General features: G+C 35.2%; 1 protein-coding gene across 2 annotated transcripts in view; it reads right to left on the bottom strand.

Annotated features, from left to right (window-relative positions):
- PGR (progesterone receptor) overlaps positions 1-17,356 on the bottom strand; it is a 107,188-nt gene that overhangs the window by 7,544 nt on the left and 82,288 nt on the right. For both annotated transcript variants that reach the window (XM_058687385.1, XM_058687386.1), the window contains 2 exons: positions 12,765-12,909; positions 11,218-11,348 (listed from right to left, as the gene is read on the bottom strand). In XM_058687385.1, coding sequence (XP_058543368.1) covers positions 11,218-11,348; positions 12,765-12,909 — 276 coding nt within the window. The remainder of the gene's footprint in view (positions 1-11,217; positions 11,349-12,764; positions 12,910-17,356) is intronic.

Here is a 17,356-nt window from a genome sequence, read left to right as displayed (position 1 = left end):
TGTGCCCTTCAAAACAGCATTCCTGTATCCTTTGGATAAATACCTAGTAGTGCAATTGTTAGGTCATATTGTAGTTCTATTTTTAATTTTTCTGAGGAACCTACATACTGTTTTCCAGAGCAGCTGCACCAATTTGCATTCCCACCAGCAGTGTAAGCAGTGTAAGTCCTTTCTCCATATCCTTGCCAACACCTGTTGCTGCCTGAGTTGTTCATTTTAGCCATTCTGACAGGTGTGAGGTGCTATCTCATTGTGGTTTTGATTTGTATTTCCCTGATGATGATGATGTTGAGAATCTTTTCATGTGTCTGTTAGCCATTTTAATGTCTTCTTTGGAAAAGTGTCTATTCATGTCTTTTTCCCATTCTCTGGATTATTTTTTGGGGGGTGATGAGTTTGATACATTCCTTTTAGATTTTGGATACTAACCCTTTATCTGATATGTTATTTGCAAATATATTCTCCCATTCTTTTGGTTGCCTTTTAGTTCTGTTGGTTGTTTCCTTTGCTGTGCAGAAGCTTTTTATCTTGACGAGGTCCTAATAGTTCATTTTTGCTTTTGTTTTCCTTGCTTCCAGAGACATGTCAAGTAAGAACTTGCTGTGGCTGAGGTCAAAAAGCTTGCTGCCGGTTTTCTCCTCCTAGAATTTGATAGCTTCCTGTGTTACATTTAGGTCTTTCATCCATTTTGAGTATTTTTGTGAATGGTGTAAGAAAGTGGTCTATGTTCATTCTTCTGCATGTTGCTGTCCAATTTTCCCAACACAATTTGCTGAAGAGACTGTCTTTTTTCCATTTGATACTCTTTCCTGCTTTGTCACAGATTAGTTGGCCATACATTTGTGGGTCCATTTCTGGGTTCTTTATTCTGTTCCATTGATCCATCTGTCTGGTTTTGTGCCAGTACCATATTGTCTTGATGATTACAGCTTTGTAATACATCTTGAAGTCCAGAATTGTGACAACTCCAGCTTTGTTTTTCTTTTTCTTGATTGCTTTAGCTATTTGGGGTCTTTTCTGGTTCCATAAAAATTTTAGCATTGTTTTTCTAACTCTGTGAAGAATGCTGGTGTTATTTTCATGGGGATTGAATTGAATATGTAGATTGCTTTGTGTAGTATCGACATTTTAACATTTGTTCTTCCAATTCATGAGCATGGAATGTTTTTCCATTTTTTTGTGTCTTCTTCAATTTCTTTCATAAGCTCTCTATAGTTTTCAGCATATAGATTTTTCACCTCTTTGGTTAGGTTTGTTCTTCAGTATTTTATGGCTTTTGATGCAATTGTAAATGGGATCAATTTCTTGATTTCTTTTTCTGTTGCTTCAATATTGGTGTATAGGAATGAAACCAATTTCTGTTCATTGATTTTATATCCTGTGTCTTTGCTGAATTCATGGATCAGTTCTAGCCATTTTTGGGGGGGAGTCTTTTGGGTTTTCCACATAGAATATCATGTCATCTGCAAAAAGTGAAAGTTTGACTTCCCCCTTGCTGATTTGCATACATTTTATTTGTCTGATAGTTGAGGCTAGGACTTCCAACCCTGTACTGACTAACAACAGTGAGAGTGGACATCCTTGTCATGTTCCTGACCTTAAGGAGAAAGCTTAAGGTTTTCCCAATTGAGGATGATAATAGCAGTGTTTCTTTCATATATGACTTTTATATCTTGAGGTATGATCCTTCTATCCCTACCTTCTTGAGGGTTTTTATCAAGAAAGGATGCTATATTTTGTAAAATGCTTTTTCTGCATCTATTGAGAAGATCGTGTGGTTCTTGTCCTTTCTTTTATTAATGTGATGTGTCACATTGATTGATTTGCAGATATTGAACCAGCCCTGCATCCAGGTATAAAACTCACTTGGTTGTGGTGAATAATTCTTTTAATATATTGTTGGATCTGGTTGTTGAGTATCTTGTTGAGAATCTCTGCATCCATGTTCACCAGGGAAATCGGTCTGTAGTTCTTCTTTTCAGTAGGGTCTCTGTCTGGTTTTGGAATCAAGGTAATGCTGGCCTTGTAGAATAGTTTGGAAGTTTTCCTTCCCTTTGTATTTTTTGGAATAGTTTCAAAAGAATAGGTGTGAACTCTTCTTTAAATGGTAGAATTCTCCTGGAAAGCCATCTAGCCATGGACTCCTGTTTTTTGGGAGATTTTTGATTATGGATTCAATTTCTTCTGTTCAAATTTTGTGTTTTTTCTTTTTTTAGTTTTAGAAGTTTATATGTTTCCAGGAATTTGTCCATTTCTTCCAGATTGCCCATTTTACTGGCATATAATTGTTCATAACATTCTCTTATTATTGTATTTCTGCAGTGTTGGTTGTGATCTCTCCTCTTTTATTCATGATTTTATTTAATTGGATCCTTTACTTTTTCTTTTTGATCAATCTGGCTAGTGGTTTATCAATTATGTTAATTCTTTCAAAGAACCAACTCCTGGTTTCATTGATCTGTTCTACTGTTTTTTTTTAAATTTGGTATCATTGATTTCTGCTCTAATCTTTATTATTTCTCATCATCTGCTGGTTGTGGGCTTTCTTTCCTATTGTTTTTCCAGCTCTTAGGGTGTAAGGTTAGTTGTATATGTGAGACATTTCCTCTTTATTTAGGAAGGCCTGGATTGCTATATACTTTCCTCTTATGAGCACCTTTGCTGCATCTCAGAGGTTTTGGGCTTTCATGTTTTCATTTTCATTGGCTTCCATGTACTTTTTAATTTATCTTTAATTTCTTGGTTAACCCATTCATTGTTTAGTAGGATGTTCTTTAATCTCCAAATATTCATGGTCTTTCCAAACTTTTTCTTGTGGTTGGTTTCAAGTTTCATAGCATTGTGGTCTGAAACTATGCAATGTAAGATCTTGATCTTGTGTACTTGCTGAGGGCTGATTTGTGTCCCAGTATGTGATCTATTCTGGAGAATGCTGCATGTGCACTTGAGAAGAATGTGTATTCTGCTGCTTTAGGATGAAATGTTCTGAATATATTTGTTAAGTACATCTGGTCCAGTTTGTCATTCAAAACCATTGTTTGCTTGCTGATTTTCTACTCAGATGATCTGTCCATTGCTATAAGTGGGATGTTGAAGTCTCCTGCTATTATGGTATTATCAATGAGTTTCTTTATGTTTGTAATTAACTGACATACATGTTTGGGTTCTTCCAGGTTGGGGCATAAATATTTAAAATTGTTAGCTCTTTTTGGTGGATAGACCCCTTAATTTGGATATAATGCCCTTCTTCATTTAACTACAGTTTTTATTTTAAAATCTAGTTTGTCTGATATAAGCATGGCTACACCAGCTTTCTTTTGGTGACCATTAGCATGATAGATGGCTCTCCACTCCCTTACTTTTTTTTAATCAGTAGGTGTCTTTAGGTCTAAAATTGGTCTCTTGTCAGCAGCATATAGATGGTTCTTGTCTTCTTATCCATTCTGATACCTTATGTCTTTTGATTGGTGCATTTAATTCATTGACATTTAGAGTGAGTACTGAAATATATGAATTTAGTGCCATTGTGTCATCTACAGAGTTGGAGTTTCTGGTGATTTTCTCTTGTCCTTTCTAGTTTTTGTTGCTTTTACTATTTTTTGTTTTGTTTCATCTTTTATCCACTCAAAGAGTTCCCCTTAAAATTCTTGCAGGGCTGGTTTAGTAGTCATGAACTCCTTTAGGTTTTGTTTGGGAAACTCTGTCTCCTTCAATTTTGAATGACAGCCTTGCTGGATAAAGAATTTTTGGTTCCCGGGGCGCCTGGGTGGCGCAGTCGGTTAAGCGTCCGACTTCAGCCAGGTCACGATCTCGCGGTCCGTGAGTTCGAGCCCCGCGTCAGGCTCTGGGCTGATGGCTCGGAGCCTGGAGCCTGTTTCCGATTCTGTGTCTCCCTCTCTCTCTGCCCCTCCCCCGTTCATGCTCTGTCTCTCTCTGTCCCAAAAATAAATAAAAAACGTTGAAAAAAAAATTTTTTAAAAAAAAGAATTTTTGGTTCCCTAGTTTTCCAATTCAGCACGTTGACTATATTCTGCACTCCTTTCTGGACTGCCAGGTTTTTTGTGGATAGGTCTGTTGCAAACCTCATCTATCTTTCCTTATAGGTTAAGGACTTTTTTTCCCTTGCTGCTTTCATAATTCAGTCCTTGACTGTGTATTTAATGAATTTGACTATGATATGTTGTAGTGATGGTCAGTTTTTTTTAAATCTAATGTGAGTTCCCTATGCTTCTTGGATTTTGATGTCTGTGTCTTTTCCCAGATTAGGAAAGTTTTCTGCTATAATTTGCTCACATAAACCTTCTGACCCTTTTTCTCTATCTTCATCTTTGGGGACTACTGTAACTTGGATGTTATTCCTTCTTAATAAATCACTGAGTTCTCTAAGCCTTGTGTTGTGTTCTTTTGCTTTAGTTTCCCTCTTTTTTCTGCTTCATTATTCTCCATATTCTGTCTTCTATATTGCTAATTCACTGCTCTGCTTTGTCCATCCTTGCTGCTGTGGCATCCATTTGAGACTGCATCTAGGTTGTAGCATTTTTAAAATTTTTTTAACGTTAATTTATTATTGAGAGACAGAGAGAGACAGAGCATGAGCAGGGGAGGGGCAGAGGGAGAGGAAGACACAAAATCTGAAGCAGATTCCAGGCTCTAAGCTGTCAGCACAGAGCCTGACGTGGGGCTCGAACTCACAAACTGGGAGATCATGACCTGAGCCAAAGTTGGACGCTTAACCAACTGAGGCACCCAGGCGCCCCTACGTGTTAGCATTTTTAACTTCTCCTGACTAGATTTTACTTCTCTGATCTATGCAGAAAGGGATTCTATGCTTTTTCAACTGCAGCTAGCTTCTTATTATCGTGGTTCTAAATTCTAGTTCGGAAATCTTGCTTCTATCTGTGTTTATTATTCTATCCTGGCTGTCATTTCTTACTGTTCTTTCTTTTGTGGTGAATTCCTTTGTTTTGTCATCTTGGAGGAATAACAAAATTAATAAAAAAATAAAAATTAAAAAACACAAAAAAATAAAATAAAAGAAGCTAAATCCTAGATGTGTTTTCATCTGCTTGTTGAAAGAAGCTTGATAGAATTGAGAAAAAAGGGAAATAATGGAAAGAAAAGGAAAAAAGAAAAAATATACTAAAAAATTTTTAAATTAAAAAAGAATAGAATAAAGTAGAATAAAATGAAATAAAGGGAAATAGAATAAAAAATTTACAAACAATGAAAAACATAGTAAAAAAAATTTAAATTTTTTAAACGAAAATAAAAATAAGTTTTCCTCTTTCTGTGTCCAAAAAAAAAAAGAAAAAAACCCCCAAATTAAACAAAAATAGAAATAAAAAGAAAAACAAAATAAAAAATGAATAGATGAACCAGCAAACAGAATGAAACCTGAATGAAGTTATATCCAGTTTCCCCGGGAACTCAAACTATGAAGCACTCTATATGGTCTGTACACTAAGCAGGCAGAAAGACTTGTGTTGGTCTTCTAGGGGATGTGCTTGGAGGACTCTGCTGGGCAGGGCTTGGTGCAATGGTTTCATTCTCCACTAGGTGGCGCTGTTTAGTTTACTGGGGTCGATCTGGGTGGTGCTCACGTGCATGTACATGTATGTGTGTGTGCAGGAGAGGTGGAAATGGCTTCACCCAGCTTCCTAGTCTCTGGCATAGGAACTTTACACTCTCACTGACCCACAATGAAGCATCCCTCCTTTTTCTCAGACTTCCATCCACACCCCACCTCCAGCCTGTGTCCAAGCCATCAGCCTGCCAGGTGGCACCTCCCTCCATAGTTTTATCTGAGATGGACAGTGTTTCAAGACCCCTCACTTCAGAGAACCCTGTGGCTTGGACCCACACCTAGTCTCTGGGGGAGAGTCTTGCTGAGCAGTGGCCAGGTGCCGGCTTGCCCTAGAAAACATTTGTGCAATTGGGCAGTGGCAGAGGTTCAGAGGCTATGACAAATCATAACACACAGCTGGTGCCAGGTTTCACCGCCTGGCATCTTTGTCCCAATACCATCAAACGTGGCTGCTTTCTGGGGTCTTCTGGGATCTTTGCTTGTGGGTAAGCTGTATGGCCTCTACCAAATTCTCTCCAATCAGGGGAACTGCTGATTGTCCCTTATGACACAAGGGCCCCTCAGACCCTGCTGCCTGCTCCTGGGGATTTGCCCTCTTTCCTCACCAGAGCACCACCAGGTACTGAGCTCTGGAATTTCCGACTCTGTGCTCCACTGTTTATAGAATCCTAATGGTATTGAAACCCTTAACTTTCTCCCCATCAGGGGTTTTGGGGAACAGATTTCTTGTCCAGTCCCTTGTGCTTTCACTCTTTCCCTCCAGCTACTTTTGGGGGAGTGCATTTTCTGCACTCCCCTGGTGTGCCACATTCCCCCACCACCACCCTTCTCTGTCTTCTGTCCACAAAAACAGCTCCCTGCCCTCCACAGCTTTTCTCTCCCCCAGTTTACCTCTCTGCAGAGTACCTGCTGAGTTCTGTGGCTCAAGTTATGCAGACTGTTGGGTTAATCCTTAGATCAATGTCCTAGGTATGCAAAATGGTTTGGTGCTGATCTAGCTGCATTTCAAGGATTAAACAAGCTGAGAACTTGCATTCTGCTCTACCATCTTGCCCTGTAGTGTTGATTCTTGATTTTTTTATTTTTAACTTTTGATTTTCCACTACGGAAAATGAGGCTGTAACTCTATTTCCATCTTTCAGATCTACCATCATCTCCACATCATTAGTGCATGCACATGTGTACACACACACACACACACACACACAACATCCTATTTCTCATCTTCCTAATATCATTTTTGTAATATTAGTCATATAAATATTCAGTATTTATTAGTCATGTAAAATCCTACTACAGTTGAGTCACATAGTATATATTATGATTTCTAGTAGAACTTTTTGTTTTAGTGACAGTAAATAATCATCTTAATGGGTGTGTGAAGTGGCATCTCACTGTGGTTTTGATTTGTATTTCCCTAATGATGTTGTTCCTTAATTTCTATCTGTATACCTTCATAGGAGAAATGTCTAAGCCTTTGCCCATTAAAATTTTTTAATTGTTAAATTGTAATTTTTTACATATTCTGGATGTTAATACTTTTTCTTTATCAGATACATGATTTCCAATTTTTTTCTCCCATAAAGTGGGTTGCCTTATTATTCTGTTGATTGTGACCTTTGACGCACCAAAGTTTTAAATTTGATGAAGTCCATTTATCTGTTTTTTCTTTTAATTCCAGTGTTTTGGGTGGCAAATCCAAGAAATCATTGCCAAAGTCAACATCATGAAGCTTTTCCTCTATTTTATTTTCTTTAAAGTTCACTTATTTTTGAGAGAGCGAGAGAGAGCGACCATGAGTGGGGGAGGGGCAGAGAGACAGGAGACAGAGACTCGCAGGCAAGAATTCCTGATGTGGTGCTCAAACTCATGAACCTCAAAATCATGCCCTGAGCCAAAGTCAAGAGTCGGACGTTTAACTGACTGGGCTACCCAGGCACTCCTATGTTTTCTTTTAATAGTTTCATAGTTTTATCTCTTAGATTTATGTCTTGATATATTTTAAGTTAATAAGAGTCCAGCTTCTTTTATTTTTAAATGAAGTTTTCCAAATACCTTTTGTTGAAAAGACTATTTCCTTTATGATTTCTCCTCCTATGTATTTTCCTGTTCACTCTTTCTAGTCCTCCAACTAAGTGGGTATTGGGCCTCCTTGATTCTGATTTTCTATATTTTTTGGGGCTTTGCTCTATTTTTGAGAGGTTTTCTAACTTTGTCTACCAATGCCTGTAATGTAAATTCTGTTTCCAAATAGTTGTTTCTTGGGTGCAATATGTTCTATTATCTTTCTAAAAAGGGATGATTTTTTAATTTTTTTTGAGGTTTTCATCTTCCTATATCATCTCTGTTTTCTCCAAATTTGTTTTTTTTCTTTCTGTTTTGTCTTTGTCTTTGATGTCAAGGCCTCCCTCAGATGCCTTGGTTATTTATATTCAAGAGTGCAAAACATAGTTCTGTTTCAGTGGGTAGCACTTATTGACTGTTAGCTTTAGTTCAGGGCAAAATGGCTGAGCAATTTCAAAGAGAAACACCTGCTATTAACAGATTCTGCAGAGAAGAGTCTTTCATTCTCCTGTCTAGAGGATATAAACCTGGAAGACAATGTTCTGAGAGATGGTGGGTAAGAGTATGCAGGAGGACGGTGTCTCAACATTTGGTATATAATTAATCTGTTGTCATTATAAGACCCCTCACCCTCAACAGTGCCTACAGTTTCATCAGTTCATTTACCCTCTGTTATATCCTCTTCAGGAGGATAACCTAAGGTCTCTGCCTGAGTTGGAGAGGGAAAATTTTGTGGTTAAATGATTTTTGGACCCAGATTTTAAAAAGAGCTTTGTGTTTTTAACTCTACCTTCACTCTCATCTCAAAAAATCATTGTTGTCACCAACTGAGAACCATGCCAAAGATTTGATATTTCAAATTAAACCTCTTGGTTTTTCTTACTTCTGGCCTAGAATCCAACTTTCTCAGGTATGCTAAATTAGTTCTGTTTGCTGGTTTGTAGAATGTCATAGCTATTGAGCTTCTCTTCTCATTCTCTTAGTTCTTTTTTTATTTTTTTTTTATTTTTGGGACAGAGAGAGACAGAGCATGAACGGGGGAGGGGCAGAGAGAGAGGGAGACACAGAATCGGAAACAGGCTCCAGGCTCCGAGCCATCAGCCCAGAGCCCGACGCGGGGCTCGAACTCACAGACCGCGAGATCGTGACCTGGCTGAAGTCGGACGCTCAACCGACTGCGCCACCCAGGCGCCCCTCATTCTCTTAGTTCTTAAAAAATCACTTTGGTAATATTTTAGTGTAGTTTTAGAGTGAACAGTGGTGTGTTCAACTTGTCATACTTCCTTGGGAGATTTTATTTTAATTTTTAGTGGCACATTGGAGGTTTAAATACTTATGTATCAAATCATTGAACTTTTCTTTTGTCAACTCTCCAAATAAATTGCATTTATTTTTAAAAAGGTATTCCCTATTTGAAATATCAAAATCATTTGTATTCCTTACAGTGTGTTTTTAACTTTTAAAGTGTGAACATATAACTCAATTATCTGGTATTTATTTTAGGATATAACTTGAGCTAAATATCCAAACTGAGTTTTCCTCAAACATAAAACTGATTTTTCCTAAGAATATCTATTTGCTCCATGCTCATTGATTTGTGATGTTTCCACTATAGTATATTAAGTTCTAATATATACAAGTCTGACTTTACTAACAATTCAGTATATCTATTCTCCCATGCTGTGTTAATTAGTGTAGATTTCTAACTCTCGTCTCCACTTCAAAATTTTTGTAATACTTATGTACTTAGTTTTTAAGATTTAAATATGACTTCCCAAAAGCTTTGCCAAGTCTCTCCTCAAAAATCCCATTATGATTTTTATTAGAATTTGTAGAAATCATAAGTACTATTCAGTAAATATTGCTGTTTCCCTTTTGTTGAAGCTGCAAGTGGCCAAGAATCTTGCTTTCTATGGTGTGTGAATGGAAGTTATAGGTATGTCACTTCCTTTCCTCACCACTTCCTTCCTTACCAATGCTCTAGTGATTGGAGAAATGCATGTCAAGATATAGCTCCCATGTACCTGGGCACCTGAGGGACAACAATGAGCAGAGCCTCCCTGTTGATCTGCATTGGACATATAGCGGGAAAAGTATATACTTAACATTTTTTTTGTTAAGCTACTGAGATTTTAGGGCTGTTTGGACCTCCAGCACAATGTAGCCTATCTATAATATAGAATTATGTTAATAATATTAACTAATTTGGGAAATCTAGGATTATCTATAACATAACTGCTATAGGATTCATTACTGTCAAGAAAGGGGTTAAATACTGTAATATTAAGTTTATTTTAGTTGACTCTCTTGGCTAGTTCCATATCAATACTTTAGTCCCCTTTATGATATTTTATCAAATTAGACTTGAGGGCCTCTGTTCAAAATAGTGTTTTCAAGGTAGGGGGATAGGACTATGGATCCTTAGATCCTGTATTTGTCCTTGTGTTTTCATAAATTTTCATGAGGAAAACTTTTTTTTTAAGGCATTAGTGCTTTTTGTGCCTTTTCTCCTGATGTATACCCCCACCCCTCCACTATTTGAGGTTTGTGCTATTAGAAAGAAGTACTTGAAAAGATGCTACTGAGAAAGACCCTTGGCTCACCTTCTACCTAAGGTCTTAGCTCTCAGTGGTTCTCTTTCAAATCACTATGAGTGACAGAAGGATCAGTTCAGAAATTCAAAGGCTGAGCCTAACTGTGCATGTTCCAAGGACACAGAAAAAGGTGGAAAGTGAAAGCAGTTTTTAAAAATTTTCTCACCCAGATCTTTGGGAATCCACTGAGGCAGAGGTATGTGTGTTCTTTGTGTATGAGAGAGTGAGATGGATATTTGCCTGTTCTTCTGGTGACCAATCTATGTTTCATGTTTCTTTGGGGTGTATAGCTAAAATGCATTTTCTAGCCTCTCCTACAGGTAATATGGGTCATGGAATGTGGGTAAAAGTGACATATAACACTCTCAGGCCTCACTTCCATATCTTTTATCACTAGGTGCTTACCTTCTATTCAGATTAAATGGAGGACTCCAAGCTGCTATGTAAGAGTGGAGTCCCTAGACGGAAGGAATGTGGGTTTTCTTGCTAACCCACTGGACTGTGAATATGAGTGACAAATAAACTATTGTGTTATGCCACTGATCTTTGTAGATATATGTTATAACAGCCTATTCTGATATTAAGAGAATAGTTCCAAACAAAATTGTGTATTTTATATAGTAAGTCCTTTATGGAGTGGGAGTGGAAGGAAGATCGTTTGTGTTTATGTAATAGTATCTAGTTCATAAACTTAATTAGGTGAATATGAAAATGTCATTTAATCATGTTTTATCTGAAAAAATATATATAATTGGCTGAACTTGTGGACTATTTTACTCTCATATAAAACCTGACAAGTGTGAAGTAAGTTTATTAATGTCTATGACAGTATATTAGGTGGTTCTCCTTTGCAGTCACAATCTAAGATTTATACCTCATGTATAAGGATATGATCATATTGTTATTTGAGACTTTCCCATTGAATTAAAAATTAAGAAAGTAAATATCTTATAAAAATTGCTTGTAGTCACTCACTTGTATTAAGAAGTAGCAATACTTTCATACACAGGAACTCTTCTTGGCTAACTTGAAGCTTGACAAACTCCTGTGGAATCTGCCACATGGTGAGGCATAGTGAATAAAATGATGATTCCTTCATCCTCTGTCTTATATCACACACAACACACACAAGAGAAAGCAAGAAGGAAAAAACATACACATGGTGTCTTAGCCAGTTTGTGTGATTTACCAGAGAAAATGGCATTTGGTAATTTATATATTATTAAAAATGTCTTTTTGTAAACACACTCAATATTTTGAAGTTTAAGCAAAATAAACCAATAAAGTAAATCATTCACAATGCTGAATTTTTTGAAGTTAAGAAATTTTAAAGTTAGAAAATCATATTAAATACACATGTTGCTTCTCACTTTCATTATTACATTTTAAAAACCTAAGGAGTTGAGAATGTGGAGCTGAGGAAATCATTTATTTATGATTTTTTTCTGTTAAAAATATATAAAATTTTACATGTAATCCAATGGGAGAATGGATTCAGTTCACAGAAATTGAAGAGTATAGAATAGTTCAGTGTATTCAGTTGAGAGTATTCAGTGTAGAACAGTTATGCTGTGAACTATTCTAGGGGAAATGTATGGTGATCAAGAAGAGAGAACATTACAAAGGATTAAACAATTGACAAGGCCAAACACTAATTCTGAAGGTTGGGGACATTTTTTAAAGGTATTTTCTCAACCATGTGTTCTGCAATATCTACATTAGTCACATGCGGCTAACACAAATAGTGAAAAGAAAACTAGATTTTGACTCAGAAGAACTAACATTAATCCTGCCACTCAGATTCTCTGGCAGGATATGCAATTCCTCTGAGCTTATTTCCTGAACTGTAAAATGTAGGATGCTGATTCCTTACCTATTTCAAGGGATTATAGGGCAAAATGGAATTAAAATATATGAAAATTATCCATTACTATAAAGACTTATACAAGTAACTTATATGCTATAAAATTCTGAGTCAGCATTCATCATTAGAATGGTATAAGTATTTCCACAAAAAGATTCTTATTCAGTTTAAGGTTATACATAGAAAATTAATTATAGTAATTTAAATACAGCCAAGAAAATTGAAATATTTATCTTTTAATTTCTAAAAGAAATTATTAGTGATTTTTCCTCTAGGAGGAGAGATAATGTCTTTATTTTCTGAAGGTAAGTCAATACTTTCAAGCAAAATTATTTCTAATTTACATAATTATCTTCATCAGTACAAAGGTATAAAATTTTAATTTGGTAAACTAAAAATTTCATTTTATCTTTAAGTATGTTTCTTGACACATTGAAACAAAAGGGGAAAACTCCAAATATCAAATTACTAATATAATGATAACAATTTTATTAATTTTGTTATATCAAGCTATATCCTGAGATAATTCTGATAAAGTTTTCAGGAAAATTCTTTTATTTAGGATACCAATAGTATAATCATCTATTGAAATGTAATTTCTAAGATTATCCTACATATACACTGCAATAATAAGAACAAAAATCAAGTTACTACTTACTCATTTAGTATTAGATCAGGTGCAAAATATAGCATCTGCCCACTGACATGTTTATAAGATCTCCATCCTAGTCCAAACACCATTAAGCTCATCCAAGAATACTGGATGAGAGTTATCTGGTCATCAATATGTAAATTTCTAAAACCTACAAAACAAATTAAAAAATAAAATGATCCCCAAAATCACTTGTGTTAAAATGCTGAAAATACATATAAATTTGAAAATAGATGTAAGTAGGGTAATATGTTGTTTTTAATTTTAATATATTTTATACTACAAATGAGGAAATATTAATAAATAATACCTGAGAAATTAAAAAGGAATAACATTGGAAGTCATTAAAAATGGTCATTATGTTTTAGCATTTCTGGGAATTCACTGATTGACGGTCATCCATCATTGACACATACAATATTCATTTATTGAGAATCACTTGTCTGTTAGGCACTGTGTTAAAATGGCGGGGTTAGGAAAATGAAAGACCCAACCCTTACCCTTAAAAGAAACTCATAAGTTGACAGGAGAGACAAGTACATACTTATGTGCACCAGGAATTGGGAAGCAGGTCAGGAAAAACTCCCAAAGAGATCATGCTCAAGCAGAGTATAATCAGTTTGTTAAAGAATCTTGAGTCTTTGGACTTTAAAAAAAAACTGGTTTTATTTTGTAAAACCACTGCTTTCAATCGTGCTTTATTTTTATTTAACATCCTTTAATTATGTCTTAGGTAGATTCCATAGTTTATGGTCACTTTTGTTTTTTGGAACTTAATCCAGTCTCACTTTAAACTATCATGTGGTTTAAAAGGTTTAGGGAGAGAAAAAGAGAGAGTGTATCCTTCTCTGGTGTTGGTGGCAGAGGGAAGACAGCAGGGAGAGGGCAAATGCATTGACTTAAGTGGTCAAAACCTTCTTTTCATCTCTTTTCAATTCTTTTTGCCTGCTTTGCAGAAGATCACCAGCCCAGTGCTGATGAACTTAAAGGAGAGGCAAAGAGGTAAATTTGGAGATGGAGGCTGTGGTCAGATATATATTAAGGAGCAACAATAGCCTTATTTGTGTTGTGGAGGCATCCTTCGTAGCCATGTGGAAGACATATTCAAGGGAATAAGTCTGGAGTTACAGAAAAAAGTTGGGAGCTATTGCCAAAGGCCAGATGAGAGATGATAAAAGTCTGAGATAAGCCAACGGGTAGGAATACAGAGAAGGGAGTACATCAGGGAAATATTTAAAGGGTAAAATCCAAGAGATTTGGCAACTGATTGTATATAGGTAGGAGAAAGAAGGAGCCTAGTAGATATTTCAGTATTTTTGCAGGAATGGTGGAGGAAAACAGCATTACTGAGACAAAATAGAGAAGAAATAGGCTAGGGACAAAATCATAAGTTTTGATATGTTGGAGTGACTTTTGAAATGTCTAGATAGCAGTTAAACAAATGAATTAGAAATATAGAGGGGCTTTGGGTGGCTCAGTCAGTTGACCATCTGACTTCAGCTCAGGTCATGATCTTGAGGTTTGTGAGTTTGAGCAAGGTGACAGGCTCTGTGCTGACAGCTTGGAGCATGGAGCCTATTTCAGATTCTGTGTCTCCCTCTGTCTCCGCTCCTCTCTCGCTTGTGCTCTGTCTCTCTCAAAAAAAAACATTAAAACATTAAAAAAACAAACATTAAAATATTAAAAAAATTAAAAAACTTTAATAATAAACATTAAAAATTTTAAAAATAAATATGGATAGATGAACTATAAGTATGAACTTGGAAATTCTTTGTTTTTGAGTATGCTGAAACAATGAGAGTAGATGAAATCTTTTATTAAAGGTACATAAAAATCAAGTGTTTTGGTGGGAATATCAACTATTTTCCACAAAGCTACTTTAATAACATCTGTTGTGCCTAAGAATTTGTCGAAATCTACTTACAAATGACCTATTTCAAAAGTAAAACCCAAACAAAACTTGATTCCTTACAGGATGAAACAAATGTATTTCCTGATTCTGTGAATCATCTCAAGGCAGGTAGAAAAGAAGGTTATCTTTTCTCCATACACTCCTGATAGTCCCATCTTCCTGTGAATAGAAGACTGCTATTCCCTTCTTTAAAATCTTAGCCTCACACAACCAAAAACAACTCTCATGCAAATTCATAATTAGGAATGCCACAGTAGACATCTGCCTCTTTTTTGGGGGGGTGGTGGTGAGGGGTGTCAACTCTTTAGTATCTAACTTTCTGTCTTCCCTCCCTCTCAGTCTTCCTTTCTTCCTCTAGGTGGATAGAGTTTCCCATTGGTTGTGTTTTGGTGAGAGCAAGTGTCCCCAGTGAAACTGGCTAAGGACTCTACTTCCCTGAGCTTGTGATCTGGATTTGACCCACTGAACACATACTACCTAGACTTTGAATAAAAAAAAAAGTAAAACAAAGACAAATGTATGGTTAGGATCTATTCTGGATGGCAGTGGTTGGATGGCAGTGGTACCCAGTAAGGGAAGAATCCAGTGGGGGCATTTGTGATGTTTGGTTTTTTTTGTTTCTGCAGGGACAGCTTGGTTTCTGCCTATTTTCCAAACTTATTCCAGTTTGTATTCACTGAATTTCTGGGGTCCTTCTAGGAAATTATTTTTTCTTTGTGTTCTGTTTCTGATAGCCAGAAGTGTTTGCTAAAATTAACAGAGTTGGCTTTTTTTTGCTTACATCCTGATTTATTGAGGTGCAGAAAAACTCCCTAAACAACTAACCAAGAAAAATGTGGCATTCAATTTTCATAATTCTTTATTTTCATATGACATACATGTATCTTCAAGTTCATGTCTATATATTATTTCTCTTACAAAACAATTATGAATCACTTTTAATACAATAGACCTATAGAAACTAAAGAAATGCAAAGAAAGAGTGCTTATAAATAATATTTTATAGGCTTTATGAAAATGGGTAATTCTTTTATGAATTTAAAATCATTTCATAAGAGATTAATAAGTTTTCCTAAATTTTTTGCAAAGCAAAACTCTTTAAAGGGACACATATGTAGATCTTCCTATTGCTGGTCTATCTCCTTAAATTAGGAGTTCTGGAGAGAAGGCTCGAGTTCCAGTTTTGGCTCTACCACTTACTGAATGCCAGCTTGTTTAAGTCAGTTAATATTACTATATCTATATTTCTTCATAAGTAAAATCAAAATGATAAAGAAAGTTAGTTCACAGAGTGGCTATGACACTCAAATGGGATAATTATGCATATTTTGGAGCACTAGTAAGATGCTTATTATTATTCCACCAATGGATCCTGTAATAGAATTGCTGATGGAGAAATGGCTTTAAGAAGACCACCGATCAGTCTGATGGGATATCTCTAATATTAAAACAATAAGATCCAGAAGGCATTTTATATATTAGTAAATATATAAAAATAACTGTATATGTATGTATTCATACTTATTTATTAACATACATAAATTTGCTAATATATTTGTGATATATTACATATTAATAGATATTTTATTATATATTATACACTTAATATCTATAAATATATACTTATATATTTATTTATATTTTATGGAACCTATGTGATAACATTAAAGGGTAAATATTATTAATAGCAACAAAATTCAAAGCAAAAGCAAGTGTTCTATCTGGAATATACATTTTCCAGAACAACGTATTTCATATATGTATTTATTTTTCCAGACTATATATTTTATATATATGTTATTAGATATATATATATATATATATATATATATATATACACACACAGTCTCATAGAAATTAGGTTCAATTAGTCACATGTATTAAAACATTAACAAATTTTTCACTATCATCTTCAGGAACATATTTTTATTCTTTATTCCTTTCTTCGTTCCATAACTTTTTTAAAAAAGTGTTTAATACTACTTAAATATTTGAGTTACTATGCTACATTTTTTTCACTCTAGGCCTTAGAGATGTTAATCTCTAATTTGAAATTTTTTACATCATAACAGTTAAATAATTTGTTCTTTTTAAAAAACAGATTCCACTTATATTTACAGGTTTATGTCTACTTTATCCTGCCCTTTATTTTGTAGAAGTTGCTTATTTTTCTTATTTTGCATTCTGGGATTACTAAGAAGTAAAAATAAATTACTAAGAAGTAAAAATAAAGGAAGATTTTTAGTAGATTATAATATAAAAGGCAAATCTTGCTGAAATAACTTAAAACTTTTGAAATTACCAATATTTATAGCAGAAAGTGTATTATTTCCATTTAACAGGATGAAAAAGAACTCAGAAAACAGCTTTTTAAAATAGCCACCTTTTAGAGGGCTTACCTGTGATAAATGTACACTGTTAAATTGACTTGAACATGCTTGGTACAGAAGTATAATTTCCCCCCCCCCCCATTAACTGTAATATCATTCATTACTTTATACTGAAACAAAGAAGGGAACACTGAGATCAAATTCCCATTGATGATAATGATCAGGTAAAGTCAGTACATTTGCAGTGATGATCAAAATAAGAAACTACACATAGAGAAGTGATGGATGATTCTTAATTGTGTTTAACAAGTAGTAAAGAAAAATACCCTTTCCTTTTAAGTGACTTGACCTGATAG

This window comes from Neofelis nebulosa, chromosome 10 (assembly GCF_028018385.1).
Source record: "Neofelis nebulosa isolate mNeoNeb1 chromosome 10, mNeoNeb1.pri, whole genome shotgun sequence".
Classification (NCBI taxonomy): Eukaryota; Metazoa; Chordata; class Mammalia; order Carnivora; family Felidae; genus Neofelis; species Neofelis nebulosa.
Note: the sequence above shows the minus strand (reverse complement) of the source record. Positions and strands in the feature narration are given on the sequence as shown.